Genomic DNA, 23,314 nt, shown 5'->3' on the forward strand with positions numbered 1-23,314 from the left:
AGGCAGCAGCTTTGGCTGACTCAGCCACCCACTGTCACATCTGGGGACAGACCTGGGGCTCAGAGTGACACAGCTGGGTTGACCCAAGAGATGTGAGCTTAGAATCATTTAATTGTTTGGATTGGAAAAGAACTTTCAGGTCATGAAGTCCGGCCAACTCATCAAGTCCAGCCCTGGCTGCAGGGGTGGGCAATCCCTGTCCCTCAGCCTTGCCGTAGCTGGTGGAGGCCAGGTTGGGGGGTGATGGCTGATGTTGGGTGATCATGGGGGGAAACACATGCAAAAAGCAGGCAAGGGTAAGCAGAGTCAGAAGAAATTGTTCTGGGACTTGCAACACCACCTCTCTCCTCCAAATGAGACTAGGAAAGGACACTGGTGACAAGGGATCATATAATAAAATAACTTCTTTGTTTTCTTTCTTTAGAAAACATCTTTCACAGACAGTATAAAAACAGGTAGTTAGAAATAAATGTAAAGCCAGTTGTACCTGTGGTGTCAGGGCCTCCTGCACCCACTCACACCCAGCAGGGAACTCCTCTCTCAGAACAAAAGCCTGACAAACAAATGCACGTGGATCCTCTGTGGGAAATTCTGCTCAATAACTAAAGAACCCAATAAAACTAGAACCACACAGTTCAAACCCAAGCCAGACAGGTGTCTAAAAAGGGGGGGCTGGGTTCTTCCCCAGAGAAAATGTCCCTGGCCACACGTTTCTCCTCTGGGAACTGATTGACTGGGAAAGCAGCCACCAGCTCCCCGGGAGCTGCTGGGATCTGTCCCCACGGCTGGGATGCTGCTGCTCTCACACCCCACCCCAGGGACCCACCAGAGCACAGGGTGACACCACCCACCTCTGTGCTGCATTTCAAGTCAGCTTTGGAAAGGTCAATAAATTAACAAAGCCACGGAAGGGAAAAAAACCCATCAAACAAGCCCAAACAAACAAACAATCGAACTAGAACAAAACAAAAAAAGATCCAAAAAGTTCTTAGATTCATCAGATAATATGGGTTGGAAAAGACCTCTAAGATCATCCATCCAACTGCTCACCCAGCCCTGCCAAGGCCACCACTGACCCATGTCCCTGAGCACAGTCCCTGTTCTCAGCGCAGGAGGAAGCGCTCCCGGACCTTCTCCTCGATGGAGTGCAGCTTGGCAGCCCTCAGCGCCTCCAGCAGCTCCTTGGTGACCTCGTTGTGCCCCTCTTTGAGGTGGGTGAGGAAAGCCCTGAACTTCTCCTGGATGACTGCCCTGGTCCCTGGCGCCTGCTTCCTCGAGGAGCGCTCCAGGATTTGCTGCAGACGCTTCAGCTTCCTGAGGGGGATGTTCTGATAAGCCACAAAGTCTATCATGGCCTGCTCACAGTCCTCGTCTTCTGCTGCTGGGGGGAGAAAACCACCTGGGGGTTAGAGAGAGGTGACCACAGGATACCAAGAGAGCAGGTCACAGCCCCACCAATCCTCCCCCAGGCTGCAGGTCCTAGCCCCTATTGGGGCAGTTAGAAAACAACGTCTAAAAGCTCCTGTAGGTCTGAAAAAAGGGGAAATACACCTTTGCCAGCTCCTCCCTGCTGGGGAGCAGGGGAGCTCCAGCAAAAGCTGATGTGTCCGTAGTGTTACTTACATGTGCCGTTTTCCCTGAAAGTTTTTATTTCCCCACATGGATTTTTACATCTTGGGACAGGACCAGCCCCAGGTGCAGCCCAGGTTGGGGTTTTTGGACAGCCCTGGTCCCAGCTGGTGAAGGCACCACTGGAGCACGTCCAGGGTGAGGGATGAAAGATGAATTCGTTTTCATGAGACTGAGGCCAGACAGTTAGTCAAGAAGAAACTGGCCCAGGTTGGTGCTATTGTGAACTGGGAACAGTTTCACTGGTGGTAGCAAAACCCTTGCCCAGGTTCTGCCTCTCCTGCAGGCTCCGGTTGATGTTGAATGGCTCCTGTCCCAGCAGCAGGGAGGGCGGGCAGGTGCCATGTGCCTCCCAGCTGGAATCACCATGAGCTGGAGTTAAAAGTCCTTCTTGACTCTCATTCACACTCACTTTCCCATGAAAAGCTGGACCAGAGGAACTTTCTACATCCCTGCCAGTCTGGGCTGTTCTGTGGCTCCATCAGTGATTATTTTGGAAGTTCAAGATCAGCCTCATGACTTTGCCTCCCTGGATGCTCAGGGCAGAGCGGGTGGTTCAGCACAGCCGCCCTCACCTCGAGTGACCTCAGCCCCTCGGGAGCCACCTCAGTCCCTGAAAACCACTTCAGTCCCTTTTTCATTCCCTCGCTTGCTTGGGTGAGTGTTACAAAGCACCCCTGGAGCCAGCCCATCACTCTCCCTGATTCCCCACCGAGAAAGTCAGGACCAGCTGATCCTGGGGTCCTGGTGCTCCAGCCCAACCTCCCGCCCCCACCGGGGCTCTACGCTGTGTTTGCACCGTCAGGGTGACAAGGGTGACACCACGACTCTGCTGTCTCATCTAACAGGTCAAAGTCCACCCTACGCTCAGCTCGGTAGCACCTTGGACTCTGCTCCTCTCAGCCTGCACGAGACACGGCTGTGGCCATAACCAGACCTTGCCTGGAAAAGCAGCAGGTGAAGAGGCTGTGGGAGACACCAGGAGCTGAGGAGAAGGGGGCAGACAGGCTCTATTTGATCCACAGTTACTAGTAATTACAGATCACTTCATTCTCCTACGAACTATTTCACCTCACTTTGCATCTAAGGAAGAACAAGTCCCTGGGAAGTTCACTCTCACCTTGGCAGCACCGTGGTTCCAGCATCACCCCCTCCCCAGCTCACCTGGTCCCTGCGTGCTGTTGCTTTTCCCCACTTTGCAGGAGGTGCAGAGGGTGTCGTGGTACTGGTTGCCTGGCACATTGGTCACCTTCCCCTGCTGCTCACAGTCCTGGTGGGGCTGGCACTGCCTGGTGCTGGAGCTGGTGGAGGAGAAGAAGCCACGGGGGCAGGCGCGGCACTGGGTGTCCTCGAAGGGGGTACCTGTACATAGGGGGCAAGGCCACCATCAGCCTGGGGTGAAGAGCCAGGAGCTGGGGATGGTGCCAGCAGAGCAAGGGTTGCCAGACACCACATGAGCACGAGGGTGATGTTTTGAAAAGGATCAGCTCCCCTGCAGCGTGCAGCCACTGGTAGGAGGAACAGCAACACTTTCCCCGGGGCGTCTCCCCAGGCAAAGAGCCTGGCACGTGCTGCCAGGTTGTCACCAGACACAGGAGGAGATCTGTAAGCTGCTGAACGGGGCCACCTCCTGGGTAGGACACACCACAAGGGACAATGGCTGAGCCGAGTGCCATGATTCACAACAGAGTCAGGAGGCTTCTGGCCAAGTGAAAGTAAAAGTCACAGAGAAGGTGAAAGCTCTGCTGGCTCCTGCAGTTTCCCACCCTGGCTCTGGGCCAGACCCGCTGCTGCTTCCCAGGAACGGAGCCACGAGAGAGAGATTGCACCAGGGCACCTTGCACGTGTCCTGGGAGAAGAGGGACAGGCCCTGATGGCAGCAAACCTCACACCCTCTTCATCTCCTCCTCACGGAAAAAAGGTTCCACCTTGTTGTGACCCACTCCAGGCCACTGCTTTGGCTCTACCAGAAGGACCCCAATGGCTGAGCAGGGATTCACAAATGTGAAATCCCCAAGAAGCCCTCCAAGATCCCCAGAGGAACCACACAAGGACCAAAGCCCCCATCCAACCAGAAACCTAGCGAGGTCACCCCAGTCCTGTGGCCACTGCTTCATGACCCCCCCTCCCTGTGCCCACATCATCCCTGTCTGGACATCAGTGCTCACAGCCCCAGGACTCTGCCCACCCAAGCTGGTCCATGCTGGAGGCTCAGGTATCTGGGCTAGGGTCCCACCAGTCCTCACACAAGAAGCAATTTGTAAATAAATAATAATAGTAACAACAAATTGTCTTCTCCTCAAATGCCCCAGCTCTTCAGCCCTCCAGCCAAATTCAATGTTTAATTTCAAAGGGTTTCCCCGCATTGCCTGGAGACCTGAGTCACCAGTGCTGCATTCCAGGCTTTGGAAGCAGTCACCTCCTATGGAAAAATTAAAGCCCAGACCTCCATCATGAGAATCAGCTGAAGGCAACGAGTATTTCACCTCCAGCCTAGGAGCCTGGAGCTCTTTTGTGCTGTGCCCAGAAGGGGCTCCAAAGGCCTCTGAATTTCAAAGCACAAAGCAAGACAACGCTGAGTTTGCTGTGATCACCAGCTCTGGGCACTCAGGGGGGGAGGAAGGAGGAAACCCATGGGTAGGGAACATGTATTTTTAGAAAGTATAGGCACGCACCAAGAGGGCAGCCAAGGGACTCAGCAGATTTGTGATGAGGAAACAATGAAAAAAATGAATCCCCTAAAAACTCTCGTGACTTACATGTCACTGGGGGGTGGAGTCTGGGACTTGTGAATCTCGCCCAGATGTGAATCGAAACTGGTGATTTTTGTGGTTTGGGCACCTGACCATGTACCCATTTCATCTTTTAAATAGAGCCTCTCCAAACTGCTCAGTCAAACCCGCAAAACCCGGCCCCAGAGCTACATGCGTTCACCAATCCTGCCCTTGCACCAGCAGCCCTTTTCAGGGCAGATAATTAGCATCCCCCGCTCCCTCCCGGCAGTTCCCCAGAAGGGAACTGGCAGAGCAGCAGGAGCCGCTCGGACCTTCCCACCTGCCGAGGGTCCTGGCAGGACGGGCTCCTGCCCCGGGGATGGGGGAATCCCAGCCCGGCTCTGCTGCTGCTGCAGGTGAAGCAGGTAACCAGGATTGCTGTGTCCCACCTAAGCCTGGTGCCAGGCGATTTCAAAGGCTTTCAAAGCAAAAGCAGGGGAAAAAAACCACCCAAATCACTCCTTGGAGGAGAACATGCAAAGCCAGCAAAGGTGGCACTGAGCTGGTGAGCAACAAGGGAGTAGGTCAGGCTACGGGCAATCATCAGCTATTGTATCTCTCTTTGACTTTTAGCTGCAGGGGAGGTTTGGGGATGGGACAGGAGCCTCACCCACCCTCACCCCGCTGCCCCAGCCACCCAGCTGGGTACTCACCCAGTTTCTCTACGCCAGAGCCCGGCGGGCACTCGGAATGCCTGATGCAGAACTCCATCTCGGAGTAGTAGCCCTCCCGGCACTGGCAGACGCGGTTGTGTGTGGAGTTGCAGTGCTGCACCTCCACCTGCTGCTCCTCGCAGATGACGTTGCAGTAGCGGCACTTCTCCAGGTAGTTCCAGTAGTGGGTGTAGTGCAGCTCCGGGCAGGGCTCACACACTGTCTGCCTGTCCCTGCTGCAGTGCTGGGCCACGAAGGTCCCCGGCGGGCACTGCTGGCAGGTCAGGGTCTCCCTTGTCACAGCATCTTTCCATTGGTAGGTGGGTTGGGAGCTGGTGCCAGAGCTGAGCTCAGCCAGGAAAAAGAGGAGGGGGGCAAACACCCACTGTAGCAAAGAGAGTGCAGAGAGCCCTTAGCTCGTCCTCTGGCAGAGGCAGGAGCAGCCGACGCTGCTGCCGTGTCACAGAATTAGTTGCCGTTGTAGATAGAAGAAATTCTTGCCCCTCCTCACGCACCCCCCAGCCCCAGGGCAGAGGTGATGGGACCAGCGTTGCCCCTCACAAACCTCCCCATCCTCCCCCATTTGCCATCCCAAGGGAAAAAGCAATCCTTCCCAAACGGTGCTCCTCACACCCCTTCTGTGACACCTTCACAACCCCGTCGCCCTCTTGTCAGTACCAAGAGCAGCTCCAGCACCTTCTCCTCCTCTTTTTACACCGCTTGGTTTCCCAACACTTGAGGGTTAAAACCGTTGCAGATCGAGGAGCAGAAGAGAAGTTTTCCCAAGCAAATAAAAGGGTGCTCTGTAGGAACTCTCAACCTTTTTTGGAAACCCAGATACCCAGTATAGGTCCAGAGAGTCTCAGGGTCTCGTTTATCCTCCCTGTCCTTCTGGAAGCACGTGTGCCCGAGCTCCGGAGCAGATGGTTCCTTACCTGGGATGGGTGGCAGGGCAGCATAGCACCGAGGGCTCCCGAGCACCGAGATCAGAAACCTGGGGAGACAGAGAGGGATCCTCAGAGGCCGGCGCTGGCTGCGGGGACAGCGGTGGGGCTGGGGCTCCTCTCGGCAGCAGCAGAGCCGACCCGGAGCCGATCCAGCCTCCCGGCGTCAAAGCGGAGGAGGAGGGAGCGCCGGTTAGGAGCGGTTTTAGCAAAGGCTGAGTTTTCTCCTCTGCTTTTCAGAAAGCTCTTCCTCGCAGGCAGATGCCGGTTCTCCCCAGCCCGGGGTCAGTCTTATACCGCGGTGGAAGGGATGAGCTGCTGCCCCTGCTCCTGACGTCCCGACATGCGTAAGCGCTCGGAGGAGGAAAGTTCACCCCCAGCCCCGGAGCAGGCGGAACCCAGGGCAGAGGCACCAGGGGAAGGAGAGGTGGGGGGACAGCAGCCCAGGCCCCCTCCCATCCCAGGACCGGCTGCCCTGCCCCCTATCCCATCCCTCCCCCCATCCCATCCCCTCCCCGGGAGCCCTCCCGCCCCGCACCCCCGGCCCTCACCGCACCCGCCCCGCCCGTCCCCTCACCCGGGCAGCATCTGTACGGCTCAAAGCCTTCGGGAAAGACCCCTCTTGCGCAAGCCCCCCCATCCCTTCCCTGGCCCCCGGCACCCGCTAAGCTGCCCGAGCATCCCCGCGGCCGGCGCTCGCTGCTGCCCCGGCGCTGCTGTCGCTCCTGGTTCTGCTTTGGCAGAGAAGAAATGGAGCTGTCGGGGCTAGAAACCAGATTTACCTGCGGGGAGGCAGGTGGGATTTGCACAGGCGCGAGTTTGACAGTGAGGCGGGGAGGATTTTTATTTGTCTGGGGAAAGGCAGGGAAATTCCCCCTCGCGCGCTCTGTCCCCTGGCCGTAAATGCTACATAACTTCCCAGTAACAGCACTTGTACCCGCTGTTGGGGGCACAGTTTGTCAGTTCTTGCGAGAGCAGCCCCCCCTGCTCTGCCCGGGGGCTGCGGGGTGAGACCCCCTCCTGTCTCCTCTCTCACACCGGGGGGGCACTAACCCTGCTAAAGCAGCCCCGTCTGGGGAGGTTCAGCAGCGCAGTCTCGGATCTGGCTCAGAGTTTGTCTCCTCCCGGCAGCGCTGAGGATGACACCTCCTAACTTCAACCCTCCCAGTAAACCAGAGTTACCTGTTGTGGGATAACGACATCCAGCAGCTGAGGAGGTCGGAACTCCAGTGTCCCACTGGGTGACACTTTGCTGTAGCTCCCGGACCCCAAAGGGTTTCAGTGGGACGTGGGGAGCCCGAGGGGTGCCCGGCCCCGCGGAGCCACCTGCAGCGCGGCCCCAGCGCGCCCGCTCAGCGCACCAGCCTCGTGCACTTTGTCCTCCCGGGCCGACTCCCCGGATTCCCTCCAAAGGCAAGAAAAGCCAAGGGCAGCTCTAAAAAGTGCTTCACGTGGCAAGAAGGTATTTACCTACTCTTTGGTGCAGCAGCAGAGGAGCTCCACGCCGAGCTCAGCGTCCTCTGTACCTGCCTTTGTGTTTCCTCCCAGACACGGTCTCTCCTGGCAGGAATAGCGCCACACGGCAGGGAGGAAGGGGGAAGCAGCAACCCATTCCCAACTGCTGACTAAGAGAAGACTTTGGCTTTGTTCTTGTTTTTAAACTTTCCAGTTTACTTTTCCAGAAGAGAAAACACACCTACAGACACAGCACATCCTGATGCCCAGAGCACTCAGGCTTGCCCCACAGCCATTCATGTCACCTTTTGCCATCTCCAGCTGGGAGAAGGGCAGGAGCAAGTGGTGCCATCTGCACACTGGGCTGCTGCTCAGCACACAGACCCAATGGCTCCTGGTGTCTCTCCCACCCCAGCACAATCCACAGGTCCCAGGACCCCCAGGCCCCCTTGCCTCAGGCAGGGCTCTGTGCTCCCCAGCTCGCCATGCTGAGCAGCAGGCTGGAAACTGGGAAAGACCACTGGGTTTTGATACCAGTACAGCCCCACCACCCAAACCATTCCTCAAGAGGAAATTGGATCAGAACCATCAGCCAGCAAAGCCTTGCTTGCCCAGAACCAAAGCCCACAGCAACCCAGGCTGTAAAGAGCAGCCATTCCACAAACACACTCAATCAGCACAACCATCACCATGGGGACACACCAGAGGGTCCAAAACATCCTCCCACAAGTCATTTCCTATGGAATGGCTGTTTCTAACCTTGCTGCTCCCAGGTCAGGCTCTGCCGCCTGCTCAGCCCTCCCCTGCCCCTCACTGGGGCTCTGAACAATTTTCCCACCACTATTGGAGCTACAAGAAAGGAATTCCATGTCCACAAGGAATACAGGCAGACTTTACAAGCCAGCTCAACATCCTCTAAATCAGCTTTTCCGGCAGCTGCCACAATTTGCATTTGTCTAAGCCTCTCCCATTCCTATTTGCATCCTCTGCTCCATGGGGCAGCTCAGGCCCTGAGCAGGTCTGAGTATCAAACATTTCATAGAATTTCAAGAAAAAATGAGTTTGGAAAGTTCTGTCCCCAATTCTGTGCTTGGGAGGCCCAACACCCCAGTGAGTTTGAGTTGTTGCTCACCTGACCAAGCTGTGGGGCTGGACTCTGATCCTGGAGAGGATTAATCCTTCTCCTTTGCAAGGACTGGGCTCCTTGCAGCCTCATCTCTCACCCTCAGCACCCTGGTTATATGCAGACACTATCAGGAGGATGTCCCAAGGAGTGGGGGCTGTTATCTGGAGCAGGCACAGGGATGCTTGTGCTTGGAGAAGGGAAATGAAGAGCTTGTCCTTACCAGCCTGCCCTGCTCCTGCAGCAACCCCAGAGGAGGAGGCAGCACTTCATTCCAGCTGAGACTCTGAGCAGGCATTTATGAAGAGTCCAGCCCAGCCCACACACACAGCACGTTGCCCTCTGCACCAGCAGGTGATGGGCTGAGCTTCACAGGCCATTCCAGGACAGGTTTTAATTCTGCTGGTGGTGTTCCTCAGTCACAGCACCTCCCAGAGTAACCCTGGTGATTGGGAACACATTTTGACACAATCCCTGAGCCACGAATTACTGGAGCTTTGCTCCCCCTGTGCATCACCTCAGTGACTGAATCTATCAGCTGATCTCCCTGCACTCCCCTGGGACTGGGGCAAATCCTCTTGAGGGTATTTCTTTGGGGTGAAACTCACCCCTAGTGTGAATTAAAGCCAGAGCCCTTTAGCCTGAGGTTCAGTGTGTCCCAGGGCAGCCTGGGCACAAAAGGGGCAGCCTGCTGCCTTTCCTGGCAGGAAGAAGCCTGATCTCTGGCTTTCACAGGGTTCTCCAGCCTGGCATCAGCCTTCTTACTGACGTATCTCAACTTTTTCAAGAAGCTGCAACAGAAACTAGGTCACCCAGCCTTCTGCAAACTTCAGATGAGCAGTCACACTGCAGTGTTTGCTAAGGGATTATTCAAACTGAATAGGAGCAGCTTTTCCTCTCCCTCAATGCTCTGCTTCAGTTGAAAGAAAACCCCAAACCACATTTCCAGCCCTCCCTGTGCTGTCAGTGGGTGGAGGAACCCGTGAGATGTATGAAGCCAACTCCAGTGGTATATCCTGGATGGCACCTGCCATGATAACAGCTGGGAAGGACAAAACCCATCAGGAGACTCCACACATGCAGCTCCTCCCCACCCCATCAGGTAATACTTACCTTCAATTAATATAACCATGACAAAAAAATGATCAGATTAATATTCCTAAAGCGAAATACAAGGTCAGTGGGACAGAAAGAGTTTCTCCAGGCAACCTCTTCTATGGAAATAAGTGTCTGGTAGAACAAGGACCTTCAAACAACTTTTGTCTGTTCTTTTAGTCAGGATGGGTTTGGGAGGTCACTGCCCAAGTGCTGGGAAACGACTATTTGACTCACTACTGCCTCTGACCTGCAGAGGTAGCTTAGAAAAGGAATTCAGCATCATGTTCTCATGGCTCTGATCTCACTTCCCCAGGCAGGGCATCATCTCATGCTTTCTAAAGCTTTTGGGTTTTGAAGGCTTCCACTGCTGCTCAGAACTGCTCTCGGAAAACCAGGTTTCTCACTCACATTCAGAGAAAAAAAATCTGAAATGCAAAGAAATTCCTCACTCTCAGTGGCCACTTCTTCAAGCAAAGCCACTGCTCATCTCTTTCCTGATGGAACAGTTGCTTTGTTATTTTTGGTCTGTCTCCCAAGTTCTTCCAGCTTTGTTTGGGAAGGACAGCAGGAAAAGTTTTTCAGTGACACCACTAAAACTGGAGACAACATTTCAGGTACAGTCATAACACTGCAAGGCAGGGGCAATAAAGGGAGACTAATATCTACTTCCTTAATGTAACTCATGTGTCATTTGCTTCCCAAAATCAGCAGGGAGTGCCCATGAGAGGTCTTCCTCTCCCTGAGCACTCCCCGTGGATCAATTCCTCTAAACGCTTAAAACAATTGAGATTTTAATTTATTTTTTTTTCCTGAAATAATTCTTGTTTTCACTTTCTGGTCTTGACAAATTACGTGCTCTGTCTTCTTGTAAATCCAACTAGCTGGCCATCTGCAGCACATCCTGACAGCTGGCTCCTAGAGACCCTTTCCTTCAAGGCTTCATTGGAAGCAGCTTCACTGCTGGGGCAGGGTGGGAGGAAGCAGGACTCTAAACACATTTTGGAGGCCCACACTGAGGTCAGGAAAGACACAGTGACACGGAGGCCTCTGTACTGTTCTTTGGAAAATGGGGAATGGAAACGTGTGCTCAGTCCTTCGGGAGAAGTGACCCTTGAGCAACCTGCTGCATGGAACGTGTGGTGAGCACGTGGCTCAGCTCCGGGAAGGGGCAGAGGTGTGAGCACAGGGCAGGGGACACCAGGGCAGGGCACACCAGCCAGGGCAGGATGTCTGGGAAGCTCCAGCATAAATGCTCCCTTAACAGGTAATGGGAGTTGCACAGGGATATTTTTTAACATCATTCCTCTGCCCTCTCTCACTAACAGAGTATTCCCAGGCAGGAACCATCTCCAGAACCAGAGCAACTCCAGAAGAAGCAAAAAGCTCAGCTAGAAAACTGTTCTAGTGTATGTGTGGGAAATGGTGCAGTAATATTTGACCCAGCAAATCACTCCTAACTTCTGAGGTACCTCCTTCAGCCTGGCTGGATCTGACAGCATCTCACAGCCCACAGCAGGATTTCCACCTCCAAGCCCTCCTCTCCCTGCCTCGCTGGCCTCCAAGCTCATGTCCTGTGCTGTGGTTTCCCTCCAGTGGCACCAGCAGCGAGCTGCAGGTCTCCCAGGGAGAGGCCTTCCCAGAGCAGACAAGGCACTGAATTGTCTTCCCACCAAGTAAGATTTTACTCCTCACTGCTCCCAGCCTTCCCCTCCCACTGCTTCCCAGGCCAGGAGAACACACTGGGAATTCCAAAGGAGCCTCCGGAAGAAGCAGCAGGGACCTGCTGGGAAGCAGCCCCAAGCTTTGTCCCATGTGGAGAATTTAGGTTGCCCTAAAGCTACCAAGGACAACCCACCAGCACCAGACTCAGCCCCTGGGAGCAGCATGTCCATGTCCATGTCCTGCTCATGTCCATTTCTCTTCAACATCTGCAAAGCAGCAGTTGGTGCCACACTTGTCAGGAACAAGACCACTCAGGGCTCGACGTGTGAAGATGCAACCTCAAAGAACCCTCGACCAACAAGTAAAACCAAGCCCATTTTAGGTGCCGAGTTCTTTGTGTGGGGGAACAGGACTGTCCTTCCAGGCTTCTGGCATGATCTCAGTGCAGCAAAACTGAGCTTTTCCATCATCACACACAACACAGACACTACGGAACTCAGAGTTCAACACTCCTGCCTCTTGTCACCATCACTCCAAAGCTGCTTCTGCTCATTTTTACAGGACCTACACACATTGTTCTGTCATTGTCCTCACATTTCACTTACTCAGGGATTCCTCTCCATGACTAATTCCTGCTTTCACAGCCTAAACCACTCTCAGCAGAGCACTGGGTAGACAGAAGATAAAATTAATTCACAGACTCAAACATGCCAGTATATGCTAGCCCAAAATTACCTTCATTCCTACATTTCATTATTTCTAATTATTAAGGAAGTACAGAAAGTTCCTGTTTCTCTGCCAAATAAGAACACCCCTTTCCTTGTTCTTCACAGTCTGACTGCAGAGAACCCCAACTTGCAGGCACACAGGTCACCCAGAATTTGAATGCAGGAGAGGGTCAGGCTCACACACCCCAATGGGCTGTTTCTTCTTTAAGTGGATTCTAATCTAAAACCAAAGAATTTTTCAACGAGGTCAAATCCCCCCAGCAGCTGTGAGACCTGAAGTGACAATGGTTTTGAATTCTAGAATTAAAAAAAAATTCAGAAAACAAGAACCTTGGAAGTTTTTGTCAAAATGCAGCTCACTTTGCAATTCAGGTATCAATTACTAACATAAAATTTAAAAACAATTCCATTGCTACAAAATCCACCTCTGGTCTAAGGAATAAACACCCCTAAAATTGTTAAAGAATATATTCTCCCAGAAAATTCTAAAAGCATGTATTATCTGAAGTGTCTGTCATCACAGGAACCCCAAAACCAGTCAAGTGAGAATACAACCCCCTGCTCACTTTTGTCAAACAAAGACATTCAAGAGTCCAACACCCCACAGCACAAGCCTCTCCATTCACTCCTACCAGGGCCACTGGGACTCAATACCCAATGGTTTTATATCTGGCAAAAAACCAGCAAATCAAACAAAACCCAATTAAGACAAAACTGGATTTATTTACAGTTTAAGTTACAGCAGCTACTGAAGATTTAAAATGGATATAGTTTTTCAGGTTAACCACTTACACCCACTGCTCACAGAGAGTGGATGTGCTAAGGGATTATTCTTTTTGAGCCATCTAACTTGATCTATTTAAAAGTTTTAAAGCAATTAATTCTTTCTTCATCTTGGAAAGTAAGCAGCAGGTAACACAGGTACCATGGCAGTATCAGTACTGAGCAGAAAACGAAGCCTCCTAAGCAGCCTGGTTCCCAAAGATCCCAGCACAACAGAAGGAATCAGGCCCTGGGATGCAGAGCAGACAAGGGAGGGTTTCTGCTCACTCTCCAACCACTGGAATTTGCTTTTTAAGTCATCCTTCAGAATCATCTGCTCTTGCAGGCAGCAGCCGCTGCCCAACACCAGACAGGGAGTGTAGAATCCCTTCTTCCAGGAACACCAGTGTGGTAGGGATGGGTCATCTGGCCTCAGATCACCAGCTCAGCCCTCCTGCAGTGCCTGCTCCGAGGGTTTTTCCAAGGTTTGGTATTACCTGAGGGGCCCAGGAATGCCTGCCACCTCCAGGATGTACAATTCCAGCCCAAGACTGGCCCCAGCAGAATGCACAGGCTAACAGAAATAAGGCATTAACCTTCTCAGTTCCAACAGAGGACAACATTCTGCTTTGTCTCCTGGCAGTGGCCAGAGAAACCATTCAGACTTGTCAAGAAATGATCCATGTTGGGAATCCCGTGCCAAGGATCAAGGCTCCTCATCCTGCTCTCATCCCAGCTGGCAGCCCCAGCCCTTCCCTCTGCTCACACCAGGCACCTGCCCTTCCAGCAGGGGGTCACAGCCAGAAGAACACTTGGATTAATCGCTGCCTCTTCACTTCACTGTGACATCCTGGGCACTCTTTCACCACCTAGAGAAACAAATGAACAAACCAGGTCATAGGTGACATTTCTGTCAAGTCTGCAGTTGTCTGACAAGAGCTGTAAACCCCACCAGGCATTTGGCAGATCCCAGGTGAGTGTACATGCTATTTTTTTTTTTTTCAATGCAGTGTTACCTGTGCCCAATTACTTCACTGCTGGTAACAAAACTTAGAGCAGCTGTCTCAGATTAATTACAGCTCTGACACATCTGGAAGACAACTCAGGAACAAGGAAACAGTGGGGCTGTGAGAGCTGCTGTGCAGAACAGAGGGAACTGGAATCAGAAAGATCCTGTAGGATGGCTGAGGAGTGCCCTGAACACCTGCTTCCTCTTGCCCAGATGAGAAAGAAGTGATCTCCTGGCCACACCAGGGGTGACACATGTGGCCACGACCAAGAGTTCTGCAGAGGCAAGAAGTACATTTATTTTTTCATACCACCCCACACCTTTCCCTGTGAGCAGCAGAGCACTGGGCATGTGGGGCAACCATTTCTGTACCCAGGGCTCACTTCAAAAATTGTGATCAGTCAAGAAATACAGTCTGGTCTTCAGCCCTTTGACCTGCAAATGAACCCAAATCTTGTTAAAACTCAAATTCTCTGCTTGTTTCAAAAGTGCAACAGCATTAATCTTCTGGCTGAACTGACGGTTCCCCCATCAGAGGCTCTGTGCAGGCCTCCTGCAGGGCAGGATCAACTGCTGTAACACGAGATGCAGACTGCAAAGCCAGTTCAGGCACCAGTATTTTGATTCCAGAAACATTAATTGAAATATCATAAATGACTCACTGAATTACCATGAATGGAAGGGAGAGGAAAACTCTGCTCCCAGCAGACAGGGATTTGTCAAAGAGCTCTAAAAATTTCAGCATAATATATCATCATTGTGAAATCTTTGCCCACGTTAGGCAGTTCAAGTGAGAGTAACCCAGTGCTTCTGGAGTCTCTGCAGAAGAGCTTGAACAAACGCTGCACTGAAGCACTGAAAAGCAGCAATAAACTTTTGCAGAGAAGATTAAAAGCAAAACAGCAGCGTGTGCTGCTGGCACAGCCTCCCCAAGGCCTCCCCACACGCTGAAAAGCGCCCAAGAGGCAACAGCTCTAATCCCTCTCTCATCCCTCTCATCATCCCTCCAGCTGCAGGGAATTCTGTCTGCTCCTCCAAAAGCTTCTAAAACTTCCCAAAATTATTCACCGCCTCCTCCCACCATGAAGCTTCAGTAAAAATATTGGAAAAGGCCTCACAAGTGGCAAAACCCAAGTCAGAGCCCTTGAATAACAGGCTCTTAGTCACTTCCTTGTAGGACAACAGCACCAAGGGCTCTGGAGATGGAAAAACACAGTGAGTAACTTGTTAGGAAAAGAAAAAAGCAGGTTTTCAAATCCAGTCGAGTCAGTGGTGACAAAGCCCAATGCCATCCGAGAGGTCAGAGCCCAGGAACAAGCCACAGGGTTGCTCATTTCCTCCTGGCAAAGGCACCTGTTTCCAGCCCTGGCCGCAGAGTCAACTATGCAGCCAAGCAGAAATGCAGATGGAGTTGGTAGATGCTTCCCCTGGGATTAGTTTCAGGGAAACACAGAATAACTATCTTCCTGTTTGCAACCCCCTGCTCTCAACCAAGCTGTTCTCTGCTAGTCATGCTGATGGTGGAGGAAGAACAGCTTTGCCTTGTCACTGGAAAAGTCTCTCTCTCCCCATCAGCCCTCAAGCAATACCCCAAACTACAAGGTATTTGACTTCTCATTAACCAACTCACACTTGAGTCCCATCATAAGCCAACCAAGGGTACTGAACTCTGAGAACCATTCATCTCTACAAGGTGTGTCAGAAGAAAGGTGACCAGAACATGTGGTTTCATGTTCTCAACAGAATGTCATGCTGAGCCTCGAGAGGTGTGGAACAGTTGAGCAAAAGGTCTCAGCTGTTAGGTGATGTTTCTTCCATCCCCCAGACCAAGAAAAAAAATATTCTTAGAAATAAGGACTTTGCTGTACGTTGTCTATGGAGATGAGAAATGAATGACACTGTTGGTGCATGTAGAAAGATTCCACATGTCTTCTGAAGGACTATTCTGGAGGACAGGGCATCCATGATTAATTCTCGGACAACTGGAAGATTTTTTTTTTCTGTCCTTTTTCAACAAGAGGGGCATGAACCTAGACTAGAAAGAAGCAGGTTCAAAATGACAGTAAAACAATGAGATGGTTCTTCAAATCACCTCTGGCTAAGCTGTGGAAGTGCTTCCTGGAGGACATGGATGACAAGTTCACTTGTGCCAGAGGGAACTGGACAACCTGATGGAAATGCATCCGAGGTTTCTCAGTGTACAGAAGTGACCTCTGAGTCAGTTCTTGTGCTGCAAAGAATTCTGGGGCAGAGAGATGACCTGTGAGAATCATCCCTCATGCTTGCCACGTTCTTCTGCCTTTCCAAGCCATCTTCTTCTGGCCACTCTGAGCTCGAACACAGGGCTGGATGGACCCTTCATGTCTGCTCCTCCGCTCTGATTCTTTGCCTCAAACTACAGCTGCTTTTCCTGCTCCTCACAGATGGCAAGGCTGTGCTCACCTGGCAGGGCTGCAGTTACCCTGCCACAAAGCACAGCCCTGATTCACCCAGGTAAGAAAAAGATTTTCCTTCTCCTGCCATCACCTGGTACAACGTGGGATGCAGTTTCGCTGTGACTGGCAAGATTATTCAGGGAGGTGGCAAATCCGGAAGTCATGAATAACGAATAACCCGGGGGAATGACTCACTTCCCAAATGTGGCTTTGTATTGGATGCCTGAATAGAACAGGAATGCTTCCAGCTGGAAGGAACCTACAGCAGTCACCTGGTCAAACTGCCAGGGCTGGTCAAAAGTTAAAGCACGTGATTAAGGGCACTGGGGCATCAAGCACCTCTCCAGGAAGCCTGTTCTGGTGTTTGACCACCCCCTCAGTAAAGAAATGTTTCCCAGTATCCAGTCTAAACCTCCCCTGACACAGCTCTGAACTGCTCCATGCATCCTGCCACTGGATCCCAGGGGAAAGAGCTCAGCACCTCCCTCCCCACCTCCCCTCCACGGAAAAAGCAGAAGGCTGAGGGGCAACCTCATCACTTCTGAAAACTGGACAAACTCAGAGTCCTCAGAACATTCCTTCCAACCCTTTCACCAGCTTTGTCACCCTCCTCTGGATGCATCCAAGCACCTGAATCTGAAATACAGCCCAACCCAGAAGACCCAACTGCTGGAATCCTGGTCTGAGAGAGATGCAGGCAGAAAAAGGAGTGATTCAAATAAAAACAGGGCTGAGCCTGTTCTGTGATTTATCTGTGAGCTACAAAAACACACTGACATGTGTGGAGGCTAAGAAAAAAACAGACCTCAGGATTAGCAATTTCAAGAGGAGAAGCAACTGTTCTGCCCTGTTCTGTGGTTAATATACAAGAGCTCTGGGTTTGTGGATCCTTAAGCTGATGAAACAACAGTTACAAAATCCAGCTTCCTGGCAAAAGGAGAGATTTTTTTCCCCACACATTTCTAAGCTTAAAATGTATAGGCTGAGGAAACAACCTCCCTGTGGGACAATAAATGTCTGCCTAACCAAGGAAGCCCAGGAAGCTCATTCTGTTCCTTAACCAACTCAGGTCTGAAGTAGCAGAGATTATAAACACCCCATTGTCCTTTGGCACAGAAGGACCATTCACAGCAGCAGTTCCCACACCAGGGGAAGGGGTTGGCAGCCCAGCCTGCAGCAAAGGAGGTGCCTTCCTTTCACCTTTCTTACATATTCCTCTATAATCCAACACTTCTGGATGTTAACATTTGTAAAGAAATAAGGAATTGCAGTCTGAGGATGAAACTGAGCTGAACAGCTATTCTGAATTCCCTCTGGGAGATGTAGGGCTGACAGCATCCATCTGGACACTGTTATGTATTACTCTTGGACCAAGTCTGTCTTGGTCATTATCTTTTATTTGACCAGTACCATATTGTTTATTTTCTACACTTAAGTGACATAATTAATTCTCCTCTTCCCCAGAAAAAAAGACCTTCCTCTGGAAGGTCTTATTATTATGGTCTTATTGGAATTATTATTTTGTACTTGCTTATAGATTCACAGGGTGAAAAAATGTCTTTTCTTTCTGTGCTGTTTTCAGGTAGGTACCTGAGCTCCCTTAGAGACCACTCAGCTCTTGGATTAGACCTCCAGGGTCACAGATCATTAATCATAGAATGGTTTGGGTTGGAAGGCACCTTAAAGATTAATCAAAAGATTAACACCTGGCCACCAACCCAACCCTTGGGTAAGATGCTATCAAGCACACACCCTGTGGGATTTACACCCTCTTACCTAAAGAATTCCAACCACCAACTTACTCAGCCAGGAAAACCAAAGGACAGGATAGCACAGGAGATAATTGAGCACAAATCTGGGGAAAACTATGAAGCTAAGCAAGAAACAAAAATTCAAAATATAGGTTTTTGCAAGTTGGCTCCACAGCTTGTTGCCTGCACAGCTCCAGACAGGAAAACAGTTGAAGAAAGCTCAGAGGGAGCTGCAAAGATGCAAAAAAGTCAGCTTGAGGCAGAGATCTGCCTCCAGCCACACTGCAGAACATGAAAAGGAACAAAACAAGTGGGATTCCAACAGGATTTAGGTGTTCCCTCTGGAAAGAGAGGAATTCTGCTTCAAGGGCTGTCCACGTGGCTCTCCTGAAAAGAACAAAGTTGACCAGCAGTTTCAGGAAACACTGAAACCAGTAAACAAGATAACCTGTAAGAACTGCTCCCAGCAGGTTTTGCAGCAAGTGAAGTCACAGAAAGGACATTTAAAAGGCACATCATCCTCCGAGCTGCAGTTAGAGCACAGGAATCTTCCTAGAACAGAGAGGGGTGGGGACAGAGGGGGGAGAGAAAGAGAGGGAGGAAATGACTAAATTCCAGTAATCAGCTGTGAAATTCTCATACCTACACCCTTCCAGTGCAGTCCAGAAAGCAATGGCCAAGCAGCACCTGGCCTTGCTGCATTAGGTCTTTCACATGACCTCAGTCCCTGGGTGCTGCAGAGCCCCAGTGAGGAGCTGAGGCTACAACCCTGCTTCACAAGGAAGCTTTTTAGAAAAACCCTTAAGGTCTCAGGAAACTATTACATCATTGAGATAAAGACAATAAAGTACAAACAATACTGCACCTAAGCAAATACAGGCAAGAACCACTCATCATTTGATAGATCAGCAGCACAATTCTGAATTCTAGAGCTTATCCTTATTCCTGGGTATCAGAGAACTGCATCCAAACTCTCACCTATACGTACCACACTCTGGCTCCATCTCGAGGGGGAAGATGGGCACAGCTCCAGGGTCCGTGGCTGCCCTCGTCTGACTGGTTGCCTTTGATCCTTCAGCCTTTGGCAGTTCGAGTTGCTGGTTAAAGCAGAAGGAGGAAATCTTCCTCTGAACTGTCTCTGGTGCCTCACCCCTAGAAGTGGCTGTACCTAGTTATAAAAAAAACACACAAACCACAGAATCACAGAATTACCTTGGTGGGAAAAGACCTTCAGGATCATTGAGTCCAACTGTCAACCTAACACTGACAAGTCCCTAACTAAACCATATCCCCAAGTACTACATCTATACAACTCTTGAATGCCTCCAGGTCTAATGCAGAGCATGATGCACAGACTCTGCCAAACACAACTGGCAGGAATTTCTCACTGTATAAGAAGAAAAACACAATTTTAATTTTTTTTTTTTTATGCCATACTGCTTGGTAACAGAAGCTGCTGATACTTCCACATGCATTATTACTGAAAGGGACCTTTTATATTTAAATAGTTCTATGGAAAATCTCTCTAGACAGAGTTAATCCTGATCCACTCCTGCTCCCACCCTACTTAGATGCAAAAATTCTGCCCTCACCCATAAAACACCTCCCAGTATGAAGAAGAAGGCACTGCAAATAATAATTGGTCTTGTTTCCTTGCACTTCCCCATCCCACACTGCCTTCTACCTCACACCTGCTTTGGCTTCTTTTTGTAAATACAATTTGGGCACAGCCAATTGCTTTGATCTTCCTTTACACACCCAGTGCAGAGGCCCCAGAGAAACTTCAGAGAAATGGTCATTCCCAACCTTGCACGTGGCTGTCTTCTTCTTTAGGGCACCAGCTCTCCAAAGGGATCCCTTCACCTTTGCCCAGCTGTTGCCATTGCTTCTCTCCCTCTCCACAGACCATCCCAGTCAGATCTTTGCACATCTCTCTGAACTGCTGCTTGTGGTGAGGACGCACAAAGATGTAAAACCCTGCCCAAAAGAAAAGACAGTGAAGTGCCCAGGAAAAGCTCTGGAGGAGAGAAATTCTTTGGAGGCTGAACAGTATTAGCTGTACTCCACGGAGTATCTTCAGGGTGGTGGAACACGATGTTTTTGTTGGTTTTATAATAGGTTTTTCCTTGCCATAAGGCAAATCAGTATTTAGTATTGAAACATCATCTCAACTGACCTCAAAACCCCTCTGTTCCCTACAGCTCAGCACAACCACCTGAACCAGCCCCTCACCTGACAACTGATCTAGAGGAATCAGGTACATCCACCAGATCTGGAAAGACTTTCTCAATAAGGAAGTTTCTTGTTACTGTTTGGTTGACAAGGATTCACAACATACACACAGAGAAATTCTAAAAAAAATCCAATTATGATTTTCTGCCAAGCACAGACAATTCTACCACCGAGTCCTCTGAGGTCAAAACATTTGCTTAGTAAAGATACTGACTCTGCCTGTTAGAAAGAATCCTCAGGGGCAGATTATGACTCACTGTGCCACAGAGTTCATTTCCCTCCCAATCTTCACTGTATCAAGATTAATCTGACTAGTTAATGCATCAGAAAAAAGTTATTTTCCAAAAATGTGGAGACTATGACATCTCTTCAAGGTCATTGGAATGCTTATTGTTACTTCCTGAAGACCACAAATAGAAGTCCATCAGCAATTCCCAGCATCCACTGTATGCATAATTTCCTGCAGAGCAGCTCCCACCAGAGACATGGGAGAAGGTGGAACTGAGGTGTAACATAGCATGAGATGTTTCCATCAAGGCAATCAAGACCAGCAGATAATCCTACTCTTGAATGAAGCCCAAGTTCTTGTAGCTTCCTAAATCCCTTTACCATTAAAACCATGAAAGGAAAAACACCAAAACAAACCACTTTTGAGAAAATAAATATTAGCTTGAGATGCCTAGAAGATTATTATGAATGTTAAGCATACTGAATCCTGACACAGTTCAGAAACCACTCCCAGGTAAAGACCTGGAGCAGAAGAGGGAATGAAAACTGTGACTGCTTATCCCAGAACCTGGCAAGTGCTCTACAAGCTTAGCACTGGAATAGTGTCCCATGGTCATGGAGCCAAACTGGAGGCAGTTCAATAGTCAGCACTGTTCTTGCTAAAGAGCAATCCTTTGTGGTAACTGAGGAGGAAAGTAATGAAATCACTTGACTGGAGTTATCTGGATTGAAGGTCAGGGCTGGAATTGCTCAGGTCTTATCTAATGCTTTTAATGGAGAATTTCTAACTGAACAGAACATTTTATACCCTTCACAGTTTTTGTTCTCTGGATGCCACTCACTTTACACAGTCATTCCTGCTGCTCCATCTGTCTGGTTTGCTAAATCAAAAGATGGGAGGGGTGAAGTTTACCAATGCTCAAAGTTTTTCCTAGAAGTGGAGAATTTGCAAACTAATGACAAGTTATTGCTCCCATGTGCTCACAGCACCTACATCTTCTTTTCAATCATATACAAGCATTTAAAACAAAAAATATCTCCTTAAAGCACTTAAAGCAAAAAATATCTCTTACTTTGTAGAAGATGAAAGTCCTCTGGCCTCTCAGTGGTGAGGGCTGCTATCACTGGTATCATGGCATCATAGTCATCTGTCCTCTTGTACCTCAGCAGTGCTTCATAGAAACGGCTGTAGGTGCTCTTGTCCAAAGCCCTTCTCACGTCCTGCAGGTAGGCAGCCCTGAGGACCTGGTGGTGATCCCTCCTACAGCTGGAGGCTTTTTCAGTGTCCTTCCTTGGAGCTCGACTGGCATTCTGCCCTGAGAGACACAAACACTGTGAGCAGGGCTTGGGGAGGACAGGACAAACAGGTTGCTCCTTTCAGGAGGGGGTTCCTGGACACAGCAGGCACAGCACACACCTCCCTGGGGCAGAGCTAGGACCTGCTCCTGGAAACTGCAACCCAGCAAATTCACTCTGGGTTTCACTTGTAGCATCTTCTGGAGATGCTACCCCCCCTTTAGGGGTTTTTTTTTTTGATCTTTTAAATGGAAAAATTAGTCAGATGGTCACTCAGGAATGAGAAAAAGGTGACACAGAAGACACTGCACATGGAGGGTGGCAATAAATCAGGTTTTGTGCTACACTGAAGGAGCAGAAGCATTTTACACAGGTGGCTGAACCAACCATGCTGGCCAGGCAAGTAAACTGCTGAGAGCAATTTTAAAGAACAGATTTCAAACCCTTTTATTAATAAAGGAGAAAAAGGATGAGTGTGTTTCCCAACAGGAAAACCATGCCAGAAATGAGTAACTAATGTGCAATAACACACAAACTAGCACAGGAGCAATGCAGGAGTACAAGAGGAGGTAGAAGCAGCTCTGAACATCCTGCTGAACTGCAAGTTCAAGTCTCTTCAAAATGTTGAGTCTTTGATTTCTGATAGATTAGAGGATAACTGTCTGGTTTGCATATTACAGGCATGTAAATATGGAGGAAGTACATGATAAGAAATACATTTAAATTAACCACCCACATCTTTTGGTATTTAGATCTCAGATCTTTTAAAGAAGGTAAAGAAGGTAATTAAGTTTTAAAACATGGGCTTAGTTCCATTTCCTGAAAGGGGAAAACCATGGGTATGAATTTTATAATCATATCTTTTATTGCAGATCATACAGCTGCTTGACACTTTCACAGGACCATGCCCTCCTTAATGGGGGAGCAGCAGAAACACATACATTTCTTGCCATTATTTTCTGAATTACTTTCAGTGGAAACAAGTTTCTGTGAAGATGAATCCAATGGGCCTCAGGACAATATAACTACCAAAGATTGTTTTTTTCAGATGTTCTTAAAATACCAACCAAAACAGGAAAACAAACCTTAAAAAAACAACATAGCTTCATACATGAAAAGCTTTTAAAGCCTTCCAGGAAATGTCTGCTTTTTATTTACTTAGTTTTTTTTAAAGAAAGGATTGGCCTTTGACTATTCTTTACCCTTAAAAGAAGGGCTTCTAAGCTGCCCAACTTTCCTACTCATTTCCTTGTAAGAAATAAAGAAATTCCCAGCTATTCTCAGGAAGATCTGTAATGAAATCATAACTGAGCCTTTGACTTCAAAGATAAATACTGGCCAGAAGGAGATTAGAGGGGTGCAGAGATTAGTGCAGCTGAGAGATTACGTTTGCCAGTCTGATCCTGCAGGAAGGCCAGACTGTCTATGTGAGGAGTGAACACATGACCAATAACAACTGCTTTTGTCCTTCATACCTGGATCCATATTGGCCTCATCTAAAATGACACTCCTTAAATGTCTCTTTCACAGGAAGC

At 49.7% G+C, this 23,314-nt stretch overlaps 2 protein-coding genes across 7 annotated transcripts in view; both read right to left on the minus strand.

Moving 5' to 3' along the window:
* Window positions 1–339: 339 nt before the first annotated feature.
* On the minus strand, window positions 340–7,535 carry TNFRSF6B (TNF receptor superfamily member 6b). 5 transcript variants are annotated; one of them, XM_051632754.1, is made up of 5 exons: window positions 7,471–7,535; window positions 5,992–6,050; window positions 5,057–5,441; window positions 2,794–2,991; window positions 340–1,381 (listed from the first exon to the last, which is right to left on the minus strand). In XM_051632754.1, the coding sequence occupies exons 2-5, from the start codon at window positions 6,013–6,015 to the stop codon at window positions 1,104–1,106; spliced, it is 885 nt and encodes a 294-aa protein (XP_051488714.1). In that variant the 5' UTR covers window positions 6,016–6,050; window positions 7,471–7,535; the 3' UTR covers window positions 340–1,103. The 5 variants fall into 5 exon arrangements, with proteins under 5 accessions (XP_051488714.1, XP_051488715.1, XP_051488713.1 ...); XM_051632755.1 differs by having other exon boundaries at window positions 7,475–7,514; XM_051632753.1 differs by lacking the exon at window positions 7,471–7,535 and adding an exon at window positions 7,183–7,249.
* Window positions 7,536–12,815: 5,280 nt separating this feature from the next.
* The window catches only part of RTEL1 (regulator of telomere elongation helicase 1), a 43,226-nt gene continuing 32,727 nt past the window's right edge, over window positions 12,816–23,314 (minus strand). The window contains exons 31-35 of one of the 2 annotated variants that reach the window (XM_051632731.1): window positions 21,557–21,799; window positions 19,830–20,000; window positions 19,012–19,191; window positions 18,472–18,575; window positions 12,816–13,697 (exon numbers count right to left, since the gene is read on the minus strand). In XM_051632731.1, coding sequence (XP_051488691.1) covers window positions 13,623–13,697; window positions 18,472–18,575; window positions 19,012–19,191; window positions 19,830–20,000; window positions 21,557–21,799 — 773 coding nt within the window. In that variant the 3' untranslated portion in view covers window positions 12,816–13,622. The remainder of the gene's footprint in view (window positions 13,698–18,471; window positions 18,576–19,011; window positions 19,192–19,829; window positions 20,001–21,556; window positions 21,800–23,314) is intronic. The other variant, XM_051632732.1, reaches the window with a different exon arrangement.

Source organism: Apus apus, chromosome 15, assembly GCF_020740795.1.
Source record: "Apus apus isolate bApuApu2 chromosome 15, bApuApu2.pri.cur, whole genome shotgun sequence".
NCBI classification, from domain to species: domain Eukaryota; kingdom Metazoa; phylum Chordata; class Aves; order Apodiformes; family Apodidae; genus Apus; species Apus apus.

Coding starts and splice junctions, on each gene's coding strand:
- TNFRSF6B (XM_051632754.1), bottom strand. CDS start 6,015: ATGCTGCCCTGCCACCCATCCCAG. Junction 5,442..5,991: donor TGCCCTGCCACCCATCCCAG/GTAAGGAACCAT, acceptor TCTTTGCTACAG/TGGGTGTTTGCCCCCCTCCT. Junction 2,992..5,056: donor CTCTGGCGTAGAGAAACTGG/GTGAGTACCCAG, acceptor CCCTATGTACAG/GTACCCCCTTCGAGGACACC.